This window comes from Panthera leo, chromosome A1, assembly GCF_018350215.1.
Source record: "Panthera leo isolate Ple1 chromosome A1, P.leo_Ple1_pat1.1, whole genome shotgun sequence".
Lineage (NCBI taxonomy): Eukaryota > Metazoa > Chordata > Mammalia > Carnivora > Felidae > Panthera > Panthera leo.
The window spans coordinates 21,534,107-21,553,216 of NC_056679.1; the positions used below are offsets into that span (position 1 = coordinate 21,534,107).

Below are 19,110 nucleotides of genomic sequence, written 5' to 3' on the forward strand. Positions count from 1 at the left end.
GTTAGCTTTTTTCTATATTTGCCTTATTCTCTCTCTCTCTCTCTCTCATTTACACACACATACACACACTTTTTCTTAAACCAGTTAAGTTGCAGGCATAATGCCCCATTACCCTTAATATGTCAGTTCATATTTCATAAAAACATATACTTTCCTATGTAACCACATTGCATTTGTCAAATGAACACAGATAAATATTTACTGATTCATAGATCTAATTCATATTTTGCTAATTCCTAATAATGTGCTTATGAATCTAAGATCCAGTCCAGGATTAGACGTTGCACTTGTCACGTTTCCTCAATCTCATCCAATCTGGTAGTTCTTCAGTTTTTATCTTTCATGACACGTTTTTTAAGAGTACAGACTAGTTTTTGTAGAATGGCAGGTTTAGGTTTGTCTCATTTTCCTCCAGTGGTGGTGGTGGTTGTGGTGGGGATTTTGGTCAGGAATACCATACAAGTGGTGTTTTCTCAGTGCATCAGACCAGAAGGCACACGATGTGGATTTGTTCTTTACTCATGCTAACCCTTGCCACTTGGTTAAGACGCTGTCTGCCAAGTTTTTCCACTATAAATTAATAAGTATTTTGTAGAGAGCCACTTGAGACTATAAAATATCAGTGCATGGATTTTAATATTTGTGAAATACATTAATTTAAAAATGATGTAGAATTGATTGAGTAGTTGCTAAAGAAGTATGCTGTGATATAAATAGAAGTTGGTAGGTAATCTAATATTAGCATATGTATAAGCCTCAGTTTGTTTAAGATGCTTGCTTTTACATTGGACAAAAGTAGATGTACAGATAATCCAGAAAACTTCAGATATACATATATTTCCAGTTTTACCTTTCTATTTGATCTGAATTTTAACATCAATATTAATACCTCTTTAGTAACTTTCTGTTATAATCAAACACTTCTGTAAATATTGTATTGAAGACTAGGTGGTACAGCCTTTGAAATTAGAAATTGAAAAGGATTTTAGAAGTCATTCAGACTTTAATTTATTTAGACTTAATTGTATAAACAAACTAAAAACTTAAAAGAAGATTGATTTATCCAGAGTGATATGTGAAATGGCGTATGTTGCTGCCATTACAAACAATTGAAATCCCATAAAATGTAGAAATATATTTGCTAGAAGAGAATTTTTGTTTGTAAAAGCCAGATAGCAAGAATTTAAATATGAGATGTTGGCAAGTAGGCGGCATTTATGCTAATGAATTCCCTTTCCCCACATTCCCAACAAGCATACAGACCTTAACATTTGAGCATTAAACTCTTTCCCATCTAGGCAACTTCTTGCTTTAGTAAGTAGATGAAAGCTAGCATGCTAGTTGAAATGTATTTGCTAGACTGTTACAGTAATACTGCATTCCCAAATGTGAATCTTTACTAAAGATGGGGAGGCATGATATTGGTCAAAACTATCATGTTTAATAAGTGTGTGTGTGTGTGTGTGTGTGTGTGTGTGTGTGTGAAAGCTGTACTGTTACCAGTTAATTTCGTTACCAAGTCCAGAATGTGGCCCGTCAGTGGTTTGTAGTATACACATTTAATTCATGTTATCCTTATCCAGAACAAAAGAGATGAACACTTACTGAAAAAAAGAAATGTTCCTCAAGAAGAAAGCTTAGAAGATTCAGATGTTGATGCTGATTTTAAAGCAGTAAGTTACTTTGGTGTTCTAAAGTGTTTTTACAATAATTTTATAATCAGAGAACTTCATTTTGAATCTAAGATCAATTTTATGATGATAATTAATGTATATTAACTCATAACTTTAGTAAATAGATTATTTAATAAATGTGATTTTGCTAATAAACTCTTCCCTGAACTGTCTTTTTTTTCTTTTAAGCAAAATGTAACACTAGAAGCTATATTGCAGGTATGTTATTAATTTAATATTTGCATTTTGAAGTATTTGGAAATTGATATTTTTTAAATTTCTAAAATTTACATTTGATGTTACAGAATGCCACAAGTGATAACCCAGTGGTCCAGTTAAGTGCTGTCCAGGCTGCAAGGTAAATACTAATTTGTCTAGAGGAAGTATTATTATAGGTGTCTTAGTAATACATTGCTAGAAGTAATACATTGCTGTGTCTGTTCATAGTTTGAAAATTATAGCAATTAATTTCTTATATTTCTTTTTCTAGAAAGCTATTATCCAGTGACAGAAACCCACCAATTGATGACCTAATAAAATCTGGGATTTTACCAATTCTAGTCAAATGTCTAGAAAGGGATGATAAGTAAGTATGGATTTGAGTCCCTGTTCACTTTTTTCACTTACCAGAAAATTTAGGATTATTATTTAACAAATGGCTTCATTTAGGTTTTGCATTTATTACATTTTTCATTTGTTATATATTTTTATGTAATTTTCTAATTCTGTGATCATATTCACTAGACCTAGAGTGCTTCTTTTTTTACTATTTGAAGTGTGTGTATATTTTCTAGGAAAATATTAGCTTCTGTTTATTGCCTCTTCTAACTTACCTCAAATATTTTATTTATAGTCTTTATTTATTTTGTTTTTGTTTTTAGTAATATTTTAAAACAACCCAAATAGTGTTTGAGTCACTCTTTGCTTATGAGTCTATATATAGATTAACCTCATGACTGAGTCAACATGAATGGTTTCCAGAACCGAGTGGCTCTTACCCTGGGAATATTCCAGCTAATCCACTGATCTTCTGTGAAGTCTTTAACAGAACTCCAACCATGATTAATTGTCTAATGTCATGCTTTTTATTTGCAGTAGATTAAAAATCAGGTTATACTTTTCCAGAATAGAAAGGAAAAAACACTACTTTGTACCTTTTAAGGTACAGCCCCATTTCTGTTAGTGTTCAGAGATATCTTGGTGTGTTGTATCTTACACCTCTTCAGTTTGAATTAAGTGCGAAGAATGTGAGTTTTAACTTCACAAAGTATTTTAAAACAAATGCTAGTTTTGCATTTGAGAGTATTTAGACTAAAATTTGGTGTATTTTGCTAAATGTTGTCTTAAGGAATTTTCAGTTGACTAGATAAATGTAGCCACTAAGGATTTTTATTTAAAAATACTTCTTTGTCCTTTCATTATATGCTGCAACCGTTCCTCCAAAAATGCTTAACACTCACTTTATACATACATACATATTTTCTGTAACAAGATTTATTTAAGTAAAAGTAAGTTTTATATCAGCTATTTAAAAAACAATCTGTTCTACCTCTACTTTTAGGGACACCCTTTTTCCCTTTGATCTTCTCTTTCTTCATCTTTTTTTTTTTTTTTTTAACTTTATATTCCAGCCTTTGGCATAGCCTCATTGTGTGGATGTGTCTGTGAATAGCATATATACAAAAAATTATGCTAAAATATATACAGACCTCTGTAACTACTACCTGAAGCAAAAGCAGAAAATTGTCAGTAGTTTGGATCTGATTTTATGGATTTGTCATAGGAAATAGTGTTATCATATAAAAGCCCATAGACTTGGAGCCAAATAGGCATTGATTTAAATCCGGGGCTTGCTACTGACCCAAACTCAAGTGGCTTTTTGAGCCTCAGATACCTCATCTACAAAAATCAGGTGATTGTGAGGAATGGAAATGATATACACAAAACACTACACAATATCAAACTTACAATAAATGTTCATTTATTGTTTACTTATTGGACTCATTCTTTTTCTATGTCTTCTCTTCCTTTTTTTTAAATGAGATCTTAGAACATTCCCTGCTTTGTAATTTTATTTTTTTATATCTCACTGTTTTCTCATTTAAGGCCCTCATTTCTAGTATTTTGTCAAGCTACCAGGGCTGGCTTAATATAATAACCCCTTCTTCTTCTGGCCTAGAATGACATAAATTCATCATCTTTGATCTTATTGTCCATTTGCTTCTTCTCTGCCTCCAATATCCTCTTTATCCCCTGCCTTTTGCCAAAATTCATCATAGTTCTTATCTGCTCCTCCATTTTCTTATCTGTCTTTGTGACCTCACTGCTTGTTCTATCTCTGACATTTATTCTCCTTAAAACCTTTTTCCTTCTTGGATTTTTCTAACCTTTGGTACTACAACCTTACTCTCTTTCTTCGATACTTATAGAGCCTTCTTCAAAGGTCAGGAGAGCCCTGACCTTTGGCTCTCCTCAGTTTTTGCTCACCTCCTCCCACCTTGGTATTCTATTTAAAGGAATTTATATTCTTACAGCCATCTATCCTAACTTGATGTACATAATTTACTTTCAACAGGTCTGTCCACCAGCCTTTAACTTTTTTATCCTAATTCTATATACCATGCACGTACCACATTATTTTCTATACTCTGTAGGAGCCCTCTATACTTAGTATGTCTATAGAATAAATTCCAAGTGTTGAAGCTTGGGATTTGAGTTCTACTCCTCTCTGTCCACTGACACACACTTGGATAACCTACCCTTCCAGTTTCATCCCCTGTTACATGTTTTTACATATTTTCTTAGCTTCCACTCTCTGGATCTGCTCCTTGTCCTCCATACACGTTGTGGTCATTCCACCCATGATACTTTTATTTGTATTTCCAGCTGACAGTGCCTTTCTTTCTTTATCTGTCTTTGGAAAGCTAGGTTAGTTTTTACTTTCTTTGTGAGGTGTTCTGTCACAATTCTAAATTGTAATGATCTCATCTTTTCAGTAAAATTATGCAGCCTTGTAATAATATCTCCAGTGTGTAAAGCAGATCATGTAGTAGAGTCAGATGGGGACCCAGCTTTAAGACAGAAGCTGTGGCAGTGATTCAAGTGAAGTGGGTGAGGGCCTCAACTAGTACAGTGGTCTTAAGAGAGGTACTATAAATATAAGAAATACTTAGAGGGTAAAATTGACATGACTTTTATATTAGATGTTTATGGGAGAGGAAGGAGTCAAGGACAATAATGACTGGCCAAATGTTGCAGCTATCAGTCACTGGACTTAAAGAAGTAAGTTTACAATTTGACAATAAACTTCATATATTGGAAAAAAAAAAAAAAAAAGAAGTAGGTTTATATTGACTGACTTTGGGAGCCAGTGATAGTCAGGTGGAGATATCCAAGGTGGATATAACAAGGTGAAATTAAGGGACAGGGTAAAGGATAACTGTATAGATCTGCGGGTCATAAATTTAAGTGATAGCTATATGTCTAAAGATTTTTTTATTGTGTTTTACAGTCCTTCATTACAGTTTGAAGCTGCTTGGGCATTAACTAATATAGCATCAGGAACTTCTGCACAGACTCAAGCTGTTGTACAGTCTAGTAAGTAAATTAACACCCTTACTTGCTGGGATTTAAAAAAAAAAATAAAGGCAAGGTGGGGCACCTGGGTGGCTCAGTTGGTTAAGTGTCAGACTTCTACTCAGGCCATGATCTCACGGTTCGTGAGTTCGAGCCCCATGTTGGGCTCTGTGCTGACAGCTCAGAGCCTGGAGCCTGCTTCGGATTCTGTGTCTCCCTCTCTGCCCCTCCCCTGCTCACGCTCTATTTCTCTCTGTCTCTCTCTCTCTCTCTCTCTCTCTCTCTCCAAAAATAAACTTTTAAAAAAAAATTTTAAAGGCAAAGATGTGGAGTTTATTGTAAAGACTGAATTTTACCTTCCAGTATGTTTAAACTAGTGAATTTTAGGAGTTAATTTTGATGGTTGATATCTTTCCCATAGCTATCATTAACCTATCATTAAATAATTTTAATTGTGTTTACTAAAAAGTGAATAGTTTTATCTTTTTGGGTAGAGACTATCTGCTAACGACAGGTTTTAAAATTTCTATTTCTAGTACCTCCAGTGTATTGAGTAGCTTGTGCCTTTTAACTTGGAACATCTATATTTTTTAAATTTTGCCCACCTCAGGATGGGCTATTATTAGTGTGTTGACCCAAACAGACAAAACAGCACTTTGAAAAAAACTAGATGTCACCAAGTACTCAATACGTGTAACACTTAACTGGCTTTAGGTGGCACTGAAAATGATTTTAAGTAGTATACGATATAGCAATAAGTTACATTGTGTCAATTAGTGAGAATACTACTCTCTTTCAGGTATTTTGGTAATACCAAAGGAGAAAGTTCCCAGTTAGATGTTAGTTGTACCAAAAAGGTAGCAGATTTTAGACTAGGGCTTTCGGTAGAGACTAGTAGGTACCTACTAGTTACCAATCTACCTATTAATTGGTACCTACAATTTAGTAACAGTATTTTGTTTGCGTTTTTAATCTTTTGGTTACTTTCTATTTGTGATACTGGTGATACTGGTCTTCTGTTTGCAGAAGTGATAAATAAAATCAGTTAAATTACAAATGTGAGTCAGTTGAAACCCTCACACACTGCTGGTGGGAATGTAGAATGGTGTAGCCTCTTTGGAAAATAGTTTATCAAAAGGTTAATCATAGAGTTATCATATGACCTAGCAGTTCTACTACTAGGTGGAACCAAGAGATATGAAAACATGTCCACACAAAGACTTGTACACAGATGTTGTACATTTACTCACAATGGCCCAAACGTGGAAATAATCTCAATATCCATTAACTGATATAAGTAGATAAACAAAATGTGTTATATAATAGAATACTATTCAGCAATAAAAAAAGAATGAACTACTCACTATCAACAATCGCCAGATTATGGAAAGAGCCCAAATGTCCATCGACTGACGAATGGATAAAGAAGATGTGGTGTGTGTGTGTGTGTGTGTGTGTGTATGTAATGGATTATTCATCGATGAAAAAGAATGAAATTTTACCATTTGCAACAACGTGGATGGAACTAGAATGAAGCTAGTATAATTGCTAAGCTAAATAAGTCAGAGAAAGACAAATACCATATGATTTCACTCATGTGGAATTTAAGAAATAAAACAGGTGAACATAGGGGAAGGGAAGGAAAAGTAAGATAAAAACAGAGAGGGAGACAAACGATAAGAGACTCTTAAATGCAGAGAACAAACTGAGGGTTGGGGGAGAGAAGAGGGGGTGAGGGGGATGGGCTAAATGAATGATGGACATTAATAAGGAGGGCACTTGTTGGAATGAGCGCTGGGTGTTATATGTAAGTGGTGAATCACTAAATTCTATTCTTGAAAAGATTATTACACTATGTGTTAACTAACTTGGATTTAAATAAATAATTTTTTTTAAAAAGGATGAACTACTGGTATGTGCTATATAAGGATGAACCTCAAAAACATTATGCTAATTGAAAAAAGCCAAACACAAAAAAAAAACCACTTATTATACAATTTCATTTGTATAAAATACCCAGGGTATGAAAATCTATAGAGATAGAAAGCAAATGGCTGCCTAAAGCTGAATGGGCAGTAGGACTGCTATGTGGGTGTGGCATTCTTTAGGGGTAATGGGAAATGTAAAATTAAATTGTGATGGTAACTATACAACTCTGTGTAAATGCTAAAAAACGTTGAATTGTGTACTTAAGCAGGTAAGTTATATCTTAATAAAGCTGTTAAAAGTGTGAGTTGGTTTTAATTTAAGTGTTGGTAGTGCAGAGAGATACAGCAAAAAATACTGTAAGTAGTACACAATTGTCTGAAATTTAAGAAAAAATGATCCAGCTTATTTTAGCTTCCCACCTGGAATGGGTATGATACCATTGTTTCAGAACTTAAGTTAACATGTAAATTATGTAAGCATAAGGATTATAATGATAAATCTCTTTTATTATTCAAGGTAAGCCAGATACGGGAATAATCAGTTCTTTAATTAATCCCATATCAGCAATTGGGATCATATTGACTAAAGTATTATATTCTAAGTTTATGTGTTTAGGGTTTTTTTTTTTAATGCATTACAGGAAAAGTTTCATGTTTTTTTTTTTAGTTAATGATGTAACAACTTTTAAATATTGTCAATAGGTGTGTTATTGAATATTATTAAGGGAAAATAATAAATTTTTTTAGGGTAAGGGTATATGCCACATTTATTCATTCATTAAACTATAATTGGGTAACTATAGTGTGCCAGGCTCTCTCTCCCTCTCCCTCTCCCTCTCCCTCTCCCTCTCCCTCTCCCTCTCCCTCTCCCTCTCCCTCTCCCTCTCCCTCTCCCTCTCCCTCTCTCCCTCTCCCTCTCCCTCTCTCCCTCTCTCCCTCTCCCTCCCTCCCTCTCTCCCTCTCCCTCCCTCCCTCTCTCCCTCTCCCTCTCCCTCTCTCCCTCTCTCTCCCTCTCTCTCTCTCTCTCTCTCTCTCTCTCTCTCTATATATATATATATATATATATATATATATATATATATATGTTTATTTATTTATTTATTTTGAGAGAGAGAAAGAGAGCGCGGGACAGAGGCAAATAGAGACAGAGAGAATCCCAAGCAGGCTCTGCTGTGCCAGTGCAGAGCCCAATGCGAGGATTGAACTCAGCAAACCATGAGATCATGACCTGAGCCAAAATCGAGTTGGTTGCCTAATGAGCAGAGTCACACCGGCACCCCCAAGCTCTGTATATTTTGTCAATGTATTTAGTCTGAAATCTATAAACTCTTTGACATTTTATAATACCAGTATTTATTTTACTTTATTGTAGATGCCGTACCTCTTTTTTTGAGACTTCTCCATTCACCACATCAGAATGTTTGTGAACAAGCAGTATGGGCTTTGGGAAACATTATAGGTAAGTTGGATTTAGGTTTAAAAAGACTCCAATTAAGAATCTTAATTAACTTTTTTCCTACATTGGCATAGCCATTACATCCTATGTTTCCTCTAATTTTAACGTGGGTTGACTATCTTCTTGCCTTATAAGTACAAACTTAAGATGGTACCTCTTGAAACAGATATGCAATTTGCTGTCAGGATTTTTAGGTTAAATTTGTGTTCTCCAAATCAAAATCTGGAGAAACAGCAACACTTGATGCCCTTGACTAATGGTGAGGAAACATAGAACATCAGTGTCCCAACATGAGCCATTGCATACATTTCAGACTTTCTCATCCTGAATGTAATTTTTTTTTAAATACAATTTTCATTTCTGTAGGTGATGGTCCTCAATGTAGAGATTATGTCATATCACTGGGAGTTGTCAAACCTCTTCTGTCCTTCATCAATCCCTCCATTCCCATCACCTTCCTTCGGAACGTCACATGGGTCATTGTCAATCTCTGCAGGAATAAGGATCCCCCACCGCCTATGGAGACAGTTCAGGAGGTAAATGAAGAATTGCAAAGCCCAGATGGTATATTTTCCCTATGTTATGCTTTAGAGTTTCATGCACAGGGAATGAAATAATGCATATACTGATTTCATTGCAGGTATGAGATTTTTTAAGTAACATATCATATTTAATTTTTGACTCCTGTGAAATGGAAGTTGAGTATCTTATGGCACCTGAAAGAATATTAGTCCACCCTAATTCTTATTTTTTAATGACCGTTTTCACGAAAAGGAAACAAACTTTCAAAAAGAAGAATACAAAAGGAGAAAATCAAATCTCAGAAATTTTGTTACTACATTGCATTGTCGGTTTACTGCTAAAAAATTAAAGGATCGCTGCAGATAAAACCTGGTGTACTTAAATTCATATGTTCTTGAATGAATTTACATTAAATCCAATTGAAATTTCCCTAGATTTCTGGTAAAATTAGTGTTCTTAAATGTGTGACATGCTTTGTATTAAATTTATTAATTAAAACAAAGTAGAAAATTTTTAATTTACATTTAATCTATAAATCTGAATATTTTAAGTTTTTAAAAATTCTATGCAGCCTTTAATCACTTAACTGTGTCAAAAAATTGTTAACTCTGAATCTTTATAATTGATATCTTTCACCAGCTTCTACTGCGTTTTGCTGTTATGGAAAGGGTACTTAGTGTGATTCTACCTCTTCCCTCCCAGATTTAAAAAAAAAAAAAAAAGGATCTGTAAGGCCCGAATTCAACAAACTGTATACTTTGTACTGGTTGTTATTTTCTTGACTGAATCTGGAGCCAGAAACTTTAATTTGACTAAGTAGCTTATTAAACATAGGCAGGTAAGTGAGACGACAGTTTTCAGAATAGCTTTCTTTAGGCGTGCCTGGCTGGCTGAGTTGGTGGAGCATGCAGCTCTTCATCTTGGGGTTGTAAGTTTGAGCCCCACCTTGGGTATAGAGATTACTTAAAAATAAAATCCTTAAGAAGTAGATTTTTTTTTTTAGAGAGCTATACTGCATAGTTTCATCTCCATTCTTTCCACTTGACATTATATGTCATAAAGAAAGTTACTGAAAACAACTGTTTTTTCTTTTAAGGTACATTAATCTCTGCCAGGTTTATTTGGAAGTTTTAATCGGATATCTGAAGTATGTTTTAGGTTTTTCAGATTGAATCTATCAGATTTTCATTTTCCTAATAGAGATTCAAGCAAATTTAACGTTGTCTTTTCTTGTTCTGCAAATAGTATTTACTGTTTTTTGTATCAGTTATTCATTTTTACAAAGACATATTCATCAACTCTGTGTTGTTTATTGTTTATCTTCTTTCCTCAGATTTTGCCAGCATTATGTGTCCTCATATACCATACGGATATAAATGTAAGTAAAGCAGAAGCTTAGATTTGGGATTTTGTTCTTGATGGAACTGGAAAGGTTATTTATTTTTTTAGACTTTTGTAAGTGTCAGCATATATTTTATTAACTTGTGAAGCTTCCACAATGTATAACTATTTTTCAGAAACAGGGTTAAGGTTATATTAAATTTATATCTTAAATCATCCAGACAGCAATAATGCTAACTTTGGAGAAGATTCGCATGTGTAATGTATCTGTATTATCAGTGTATTTTAAAGTATCAGTATTTATAAAGAGGTAAAATCTTTAGAAAGCACCTTCATGGGGTGCCTAGGTGGCTTAGTCAGTTGAGCGTCTGACTTCGGCTCAGGTCATGGTCTTGCAGTTTGTGAGTTTGAACCCTGCAGCAGGCTCTGTGCTGACAGCTCAGAGCCTGGAGCCTGCTTCAAATTCTGTGTGTCCCTCTCTCTCTGCCCCTCCCCCACTTGTGCTCTCTCTCAAAAATAAATAAACATTTAAAAAAATTTAGAAAGCACCTCCATATTTCTTTAAATCTCATTTGGTTCTTTTTGTTTTGTTTTTGTTAATGTTTGTTTGTCTATTTATTTATTTAGAGAGCGTGAGCCAGGGAGGGGCAGAGAGAGGAAGAGAGAGAATCCCAAGCAGGCTCCTCACTGTTAGCACAGAGCTTGACATGGGGCTCGATCCCACAGACCATGAGATTATGCCCTGAGCTGAAATCAAGAGTCAAACCTTTAACCCACTGAGCTACCCAGGCGCCCTTCATTTAATCTTATGATAGAATAGATATTGTCACCATTTTACTGAGTAAAAAACTGGGCCTCAGGGAAAGATTAAGTGACTTATCCAAAGTTGCAGGGCTAATAAGGATCAAAGTTGATATACACAACTGAGATCTTCTGATGGCAGATCTTGTGTGGTTTCTGTGAAACCACACTGTCTCCCAGGAGACAGATGGAGGTACAGTGTTGAAGACCCAAACCTTTGGAGGTATAGTATTGAAGAATATCAAGTATAATTTTAAATGCAAAGGTATTTTTAGATGATTTGGTCATTACTGAGATTTACTTAAGAATTTCCTGTATATATTCTGGCAGGTTTTTTTATTAGATAATCTGAAAACTCTCCTTAATGTAGTAATGCAAAATGTTACTCTTCCATGGGGTAATATAATGAATAAATTTCAATGAATCTGGTATTGATTCTAGTGTTCATCTAGCATCGATTTGACATCTCTTGTTTCAGCTAAGATCTCTTTCTGATTTGTTACATGTTTGTGTTTTTATAATTCTGTGTTTGTTTACATACATACATAATATGAATGTGTGTATGCCAGAATTATGTGTGTAATTTGTCATTGGGGTGAAGAAGATACATCTATGCTAATGTTGCACCACATTTCTCTAGTTCATTTTAGAACTTTAAGCTCTTAGGATGGAATACTTTTGCAACTAAAGTAACTGTCCATTTGTGACATAGTCCAAAATATCATAAAAATTAAGTGAAACTTCTCTCTCTTACAAATGTGGTAAGAGGCAGATATCTAAGTAATCTGTCTAATGATATACAGATGGAAAATGAGTAGTATTTTGTCAAGTTGAAAAGTCATTTCAGGTATATGAGGAGAAAAATATTAAAGACTCAAGAGAATACTTAGGACGTTTGGAGAACACAGGTAATTAATAACCCAGCACATTTGCTGGGGAGTTAAGTTGCAGGGTTTTGAATCCTGTGTTAAGGACTTTTGACTTTATCTTGTAATCAGTGCAGAGTCCTTGAAGATTTTTTTTTTAATGTTTTGGTTTTTTTGAGAGAGAGTGAGACAGAGTGTGAGCAGGGGAGGGCCAGAGAGAGGGAGACACAGAATCAGAAGCAGGCTCCAGGCTCTGAGCTGTCAGCACAGAGCCCAATGTGAGGCTTGAACCACAAACCATGAGAACATGACCTGAGCCAAAGTTGGACGCCCACCCGACTGAACCACCCAGGCGTGCCTTAAATTTTTTTTTTTTTTTTTTTTTTTTGAGTCCTTGAAGATTTTTAAACAGAAATGATGTGCTTATATCTGTTATGGTCAAATAACTTAGAAAAGTTATGCAGGGTTTGGACTGGGGAAGGTATGAATGTTAAGTAGGCCTATTTTGCTATCATAGTAAGTCTAAAGAAGTTGATGAAGGCCTGAACTAGAGACAGTAATGGCTAAGAGAGGGGAAATTTGAACGTTAAGAGATAAAATAAGTAGGACTTTGAGAGGAAAGGATCAAAGTGAAGGAAAAGTAAAAATTACTTTGTTTTCTAATTTAGCAATCCTCATGGATAATAATGCCATAACCATCAGAAGGAGTAAAAAGCAAAAGGATGAGACTGGTAGAGGAAGGCAATGAGTTTATTGTAGGGCAGACACATTGATTCTGGTTTACTTGAACCATGTTGTTCATCCATGGCAGTAGTCCAAGTAGGAAAACGCAATACAGATTTGAGATCTGTCTGTATTTAAGGGATTCATGAAAATATGGAAAAGGGGCTAAAAATTGAATTCTAAGAAACTCTCTACATTTAAGCAATGGCAGCAAGAGAAAAAGAGCCAGGAAAGGAGTTGTTAAAACTAGAGAGATCGAAGAATAAGCTATAAAGCAAAGATTGGGGGGAAATGTGGCAGAAATCTAGCAGTTTCTGGATCACACAGCATCTTGTATACCACCTTAAGAGCCATATATCCTTTTTATGTAGCTGATGGCAGACCAAAGAATAATGGTCTAATTTGTGTTCTGGATTGATGATTCATACCATTAAGTGGAGTGTAGAGTTAAGGGGAAAGTAAGGTTGGAAAGACAAATCAATGGTGATTTTGTAGTATGGATGACAGAAAATTAGCACCAGTGTTAGAGCTCAGACATTAGGAAGACAAGAGAAGACTTGAAAATTTTTTCGATGATAACTTGCTGGGTTTGATGTGGGTAGTAAGAAAAGAGGAAGTCAGGGATAATATCCAGCTTTCTAATTTGGGTTTTAGGGTATAGGGCACAACAGAAAACAAGAATAGTAGCAGGCAGAGGAATGAAACAGCCAGAATGACCTAATTTATTTGTGAGAATGCTGGAGAAGCTGGGTTGGGGTGTGGACATTAGAAGAAAAGCTAAATATTGACCCTTAGGACTACAGAAGAAATCTGGACTGATTCAGGTTAGTCTGTGTTTATTGCTTTCTGGCTATTATGCTTCTTAAAGTTAATTTGCAGTTGCAGTGATTCTGTAGCATTTGGTTTTCCTGCCCTTTTTGAAGTTGTCCATGGCTTGACATGCCTAGACAGTTTTTAGTGTTACCTAACATTTGATATAAATCTAGCTTATTTTACTGCTAGTACAAATAAAATTAATCAGTTGTAGCAGATGGGTTATGTGTAGAGACTTGATTGTTAGTGACACTTGATGATAAGTGTGTCAGGGATCCCGGAGACCACCCTCAGGCTCAGTGAATCTCCGGAAAGAATCACTGAAAAGCTGTTATGCTTATAGTTTATTACCACAAAAGGATACAGATCCATTTAGGAAAAACTCAGTTTTTTCCTTCCTACATAGGGAACGACCTAGTTCTTCCTGGCTGTGTGTTTATCTTCTGTGTGTCTCCTTTATTACTCACACAGAACACTTTACTTCTTGACACTTCTGGTCAGCAGATGTGTGGGAGTTTTCCCCACAACAACAGGCAAGTCTCTGACACCAAATGGGTTTCCTGCAATTTAATTTGATTGTGACATGGTCTATCTGGAGAGAGTGTCAGGTCCCAGGTTAAGTGCTCAGTTCCTCCAGATGACCCCAACACACGCACCCTTCAGATGCCAGTTGCAAACCCAGGTTATCTCCTGTGCTATGACGGCTGGCTATAGATTGGAAGTTCCGACAAGTCCCCTTCCTTGGGTTCAATTAGATAAATTTGTCAAAGTGGCTCACAGAAGCCAGGGTAACACTTTAATTGCCAGTTTATTAAAGGAGATGATAAAGGATACAGATGAACAGCCAGATAAAGAGATACATAGGGCAAGGTCTAGGAGGGCCCTGAGGGTAGGAGCTCTGTCCTCGTGGAGGTAGGGTCCACCACCCTTCTGGTGGGGACATTTTTACCTACCTGGAAGCTCACTGAACTCTGTCCTATTGGAATTTTTATGGAGGTTTCCTCATGTAGGCATGATCAATTATTAACTCTATTTCCAGCCCTTCTCCCCTCTCCGGAGGATGAGGCATGGAGTTGAAAACTCCAAAACTTCTGATTAGGGCTTGGTCTTTCTGGCAACCAGCACCCACCCAGAGTCGCCTCAGTAGAACAAAAGATGTTTCTAGTGCTCTTACCACTTAGGAGCTTATAAGAGTTTAGGAGCTCTATGTTAGGGACAGGGTCAAAGGCAAATACTAGAACAAGAGAAGCTCGGGGCGCCTGGGTGGCACAGTCGGTTAAGCGTCCGACTTCAGCCAGGTCACGATCTCACGGTCCGTGAGTTCGAGCCCCGCGTCAGGCTCTGGGCTGATGGCTCAGAGCCTGGAGCCTGTTTCCGATTCTGTGTCTCCCTCTCTCTCTGTCCTTCCCCCGTTCATGCTCTGTCTCTCTCTGTCCCACAAATAAATAAAAAAACGTTGAAAAAAAAAAAAAAAAGAACAAGAGAAGCTCCTAGTACTCTTACCCCTTTAAAAACTACCGGGTTTTAGGACTTCTGTGCCAGGAATCACAGACAGACACCTATATATAAATACGCTACTCATATCATATATATGTGTGTGTGTGTATGTTCATATCATATATATATGCGTGTGTGTGTGTATATGTATATGTATATATATACACATATATATGTGTATATAAATATATATTTCCTATTATTTCACAAGATTAAAATCAACAAAGGCAAAAGGCACAGAGGGCAGAGTTTAGGAGAAACCAGATGCAAGCTTCCAGTTATTCTCTCCCAGTAGAGTTATAAGGACAGTGCTTTATTTTCCCAGCAGTCATGTGTGACACATATGAACACATGAAATACTGCTAACCAGGAACCTCCTGAACTTTGGTGTGCAGGTATTTATTGGGAGTCAGTGCCAAAGGCATGGACATCCCGCATGATGGCCCTTACCTCAGGCTTCACCCTCTTCCGGAGGTCAAACTGATACAAGTGTGTCCCACAACCTCAAACAAACTAAAAGAGGTACTCACATAAAATCACATTGTTACATAGCTATTTATTTGCCCAAGATCTGAGGTACACAACATCATTAGGCAGTATAATCCAAGAACTCAGAGGTTATCTGAAAGTTGCTGATCAAGGGCCAGTCCTTTCTTTGGAATGTATAGAATATGAGTACCTCAGGCCTCCTAAGTTACCCTTTATTGCATATAAGGATTAAATGTAAGTATATTCTTGGGGCGCCTGGGTGGCTTGGTCGGTTAAGCGTCCGACTTCGGCTCAGGTCATGATCTCACAGTCGGTGAGTTCGAGCCCCGCGTCAGGCTCTGTGCTGACAGCTCAGAGCCTGGAGCCTGTTTCGGATTCTGTGTCTCCCTCTCTCTCTGACCCTCCCCCGTTCATGCTCTGTCTCTCTCTGTCTCAAAAAATAAATAAACGTTAAATGTAAGTATATTCTTGTAACTCGACTCAGCTCTAGTTGTGTCTGAAGCATGTGTCAAGTTGACATTTCATAGATATTCCACAGACGTCTAATCTTCTAGGAAATGCTATACATGTTAATAGCATTTTTAGTAACAGTACCTAGCAGGACATGATTTGTTAGCACATTTATTGGAGTGGAGACCATTGAAGGTCTTTGAGCTGAACATAGTCTTGTTGGAAGACTTTGTGTTGCAAGAGATTGCCCTTTGACTCATATACTAGTTTTCAAGAAGATTGTTTCTTCAAAACATTAACCATGTAGAGTTGTCAGTCTTTTGCATGGGTGCATTTGTGCTTTCTGTTGTGTGTCTAGAGATGAGCTTTCCTGGAAGTCTTTAAGTACCTGAAATATTGGCTGAAGTAAAAAACTTTTAAAGCTTTGTAGCAGAGAAAAACAGAAATGAATAGTGGAAAATAATTAAAGTAGACCAGGGTTGCTGAAGACTTTGTTGGAGCATCATTAATCAGATTATTAGCTAGAAGGAAAAGAGTACACTCATTGACTATTAATAGCTGTAAGATCCAGGTAGCCTGGCATAGAAATCAAGAAAAGGGGAAACCCAAGAAAAAAGAATAAAAGAATAGCAGAAGGAGAAGGTATAAAAGAGCAGAAGCAGTTCAAATGGGAAGAGTTAACAAAAGGTAAAATTATAAACATCAGAGACATAGAGCAGCTGTTAGCCTGATAATGGAGATGAGAAAAGCAAATTTTTTTTTTAACATTTATTGTAAATTTTGATGAAAACAGAAGAAGCTAGAGTGGCCTGATAATCGTGTGCTATGAGTTTAAAAGTTTTTAGAGCTTTTTTCAAATGAAATTTTCAGTGAAGACCCAGTATATTACTAAACAAAATTAAAGAGAGACTAGAGCCTGCAGTTTCAGGAGGCCTAAGACTTAGCTGAACCCACTAGTTTTTAAGATACTGTCATGGAGATCCACTGAAAATTATTCACTGACCTCAGCTTCGAAGCCTTAAATATTTCATTTTTCTAAACCTCTGTATAGTAGAAAAAGGTGGTTTTCTGCTAGTAGTGGGTGCCACATGAGGTGGGGGGGGGAAGGTTACATTTTATTTAGCAGCCTCCTAAAACACAGGCCAACTCAACTAGTACTATTTTGTGAACATGGTTTATTCAGACACACTATTATGGATAGGTATTTAGGCTGTTTCCTGAATTTTCAAATATAAATAATGTAGCAGTAAATATTCTTGTGTATTTTCATATTATTGGAATACCCTTGAGTAAATCCCTAGAAACGGGATTGCTAGGCCAAAGAATGAATGCATTGTAATTTTCTTATATACTGCCCAAACTCCTTGTCTTAGAGACTGTGCCATTTTATATTTCCAGCAGCACCCATATGAAAGTGACTTTCTCCATAGCCTTGCCAATAGCATATGTTATCACATTTAAAAATTTTGCCTATCTGATGGGTAAAAAAACTGTATGTCAGGTTTTTTTTAAATTATTTTTTATTTTTTAAAATTTACATCCAAATTAGTTAGCATATAGTGCAACAATGATTTCAGGAGTAGATATCTTAGTGCCCCTTACCCATTTAGCCCATCCCCCCTCCCACAACCCCTCCAGTAACCTTCAGTTTGTTCTCCATATTTAAGAAAAATATGTTTTGTCCCCCTCTCTGTTTTTATATTATTTTTGTTTCCCTTCCCTTACATTCATCTGTTTTGTCTCTTAAAGTCCTCATGAGTGAAGTCATATGATTTTTGTCTTTCTCTAATTTCACTTAGCGTAATACCCTCCAGTTCCATCCACGTAGTTGCAGGTGGCAAGATTTCATTCTTTTTGATTGCCGAGTAATACTCCATTTTGTGTGTGTGTGTGTGTGTGTGTGTGTGTGTGTGTGTGTGTGTGTGTGTGTGTATACACACCACATCTTCTTTATCCATTCATCCCTCGATGGACATTTGGGCTCTTTCCATACTTTGGCTATTTTTTTTTTTTAATAGATGAAATTTATTGTCGAATTGGTTTCCATACAACACCCAGTGCTCATCCCAAAAGATGCCCTCTTCAATACCCGTCACTCACCCTCATCTCCCTCCCACCCCCATCAACCCTCAGTTTGTTCTCAGTTTTTAAGAGTCTCTTATGCTTTGGCTGTCTCCTGCTCTAACCCTTTTTTTTTTTCCCTTCCCCTCCCCCATGGGTTTCTGTTACGTTTCTCAGGATCCACATAAGAGTGAAACCATATGGTATCTGTCTTTCTCTGTATGGCTTATTTCACTTAGCATCACACTCTCCAGTTCCATCCACGTTGCTACAAAGGGCCATATTTCATTCTTTCTCATTGCCATGTAGTACTCCATTGTGTATATAAACCACAATTTCTTTATCCATTCATCAGTTGATGGACATTTAGGCTCTTTCCATACTTTGGCTATTGTTGACAGTGCTGCTATAAACATGGGGGTGCATGTGTCCCTTCGAAACATCACACCTGTATCCCTTGGATAAATGCCTAGTAGAGCAATTGCTGGGTCGTAGGGTAGTTCTATTTTTAGTTTTTTGAGGAACCTCCATACTGTTTTCCAGAGTGGCTGCACCAGCTTGCATTCCCATGTATGTCAGTTTTAATTTGCATTTCTTTTTTTAAAAAAAATTTTTAATGCTTATTTTTGAGAGACAGACAGACAGAATGAGTGCAGGGGAGGTGCAGAGAGAGAGGGAGACAGGGAATCTGAAGCAGACTCCAGGTTTTGAGCAGGCTCCAGGTTTTGAGCTATCAGCACAGAGCTTAATGTGGGGCCCAAACTCACAAAATGTGAGATCGTGACCTGAGCTGAAGTTGGATGCTTAACCAGCTGAGCCACCCAGGTGCCCCTAATTTGCACTTGTTTCTTTCTTTCTTTTTTTTAATTAGTGAAGTTGGACATTATGTTGTATATATAAGGGCCATTTTTATA

The 19,110-nt window shown here is 36.4% G+C and overlaps 1 protein-coding gene across 1 annotated transcript in view; it reads left to right on the plus strand.

The window, feature by feature from the left end:
* Positions 1 to 19,110, plus strand: part of KPNA3 (karyopherin subunit alpha 3) — a 105,779-nt gene that overhangs the window by 70,137 nt on the left and 16,532 nt on the right. Inside the window, exons 3-10 of the mRNA XM_042911394.1 lie at positions 1,584 to 1,673; positions 1,863 to 1,892; positions 1,979 to 2,031; positions 2,164 to 2,259; positions 5,185 to 5,270; positions 8,550 to 8,636; positions 9,000 to 9,169; positions 10,489 to 10,533. Coding sequence (XP_042767328.1) covers positions 1,584 to 1,673; positions 1,863 to 1,892; positions 1,979 to 2,031; positions 2,164 to 2,259; positions 5,185 to 5,270; positions 8,550 to 8,636; positions 9,000 to 9,169; positions 10,489 to 10,533 — 657 coding nt within the window. The remainder of the gene's footprint in view (positions 1 to 1,583; positions 1,674 to 1,862; positions 1,893 to 1,978; positions 2,032 to 2,163; positions 2,260 to 5,184; positions 5,271 to 8,549; positions 8,637 to 8,999; positions 9,170 to 10,488; positions 10,534 to 19,110) is intronic.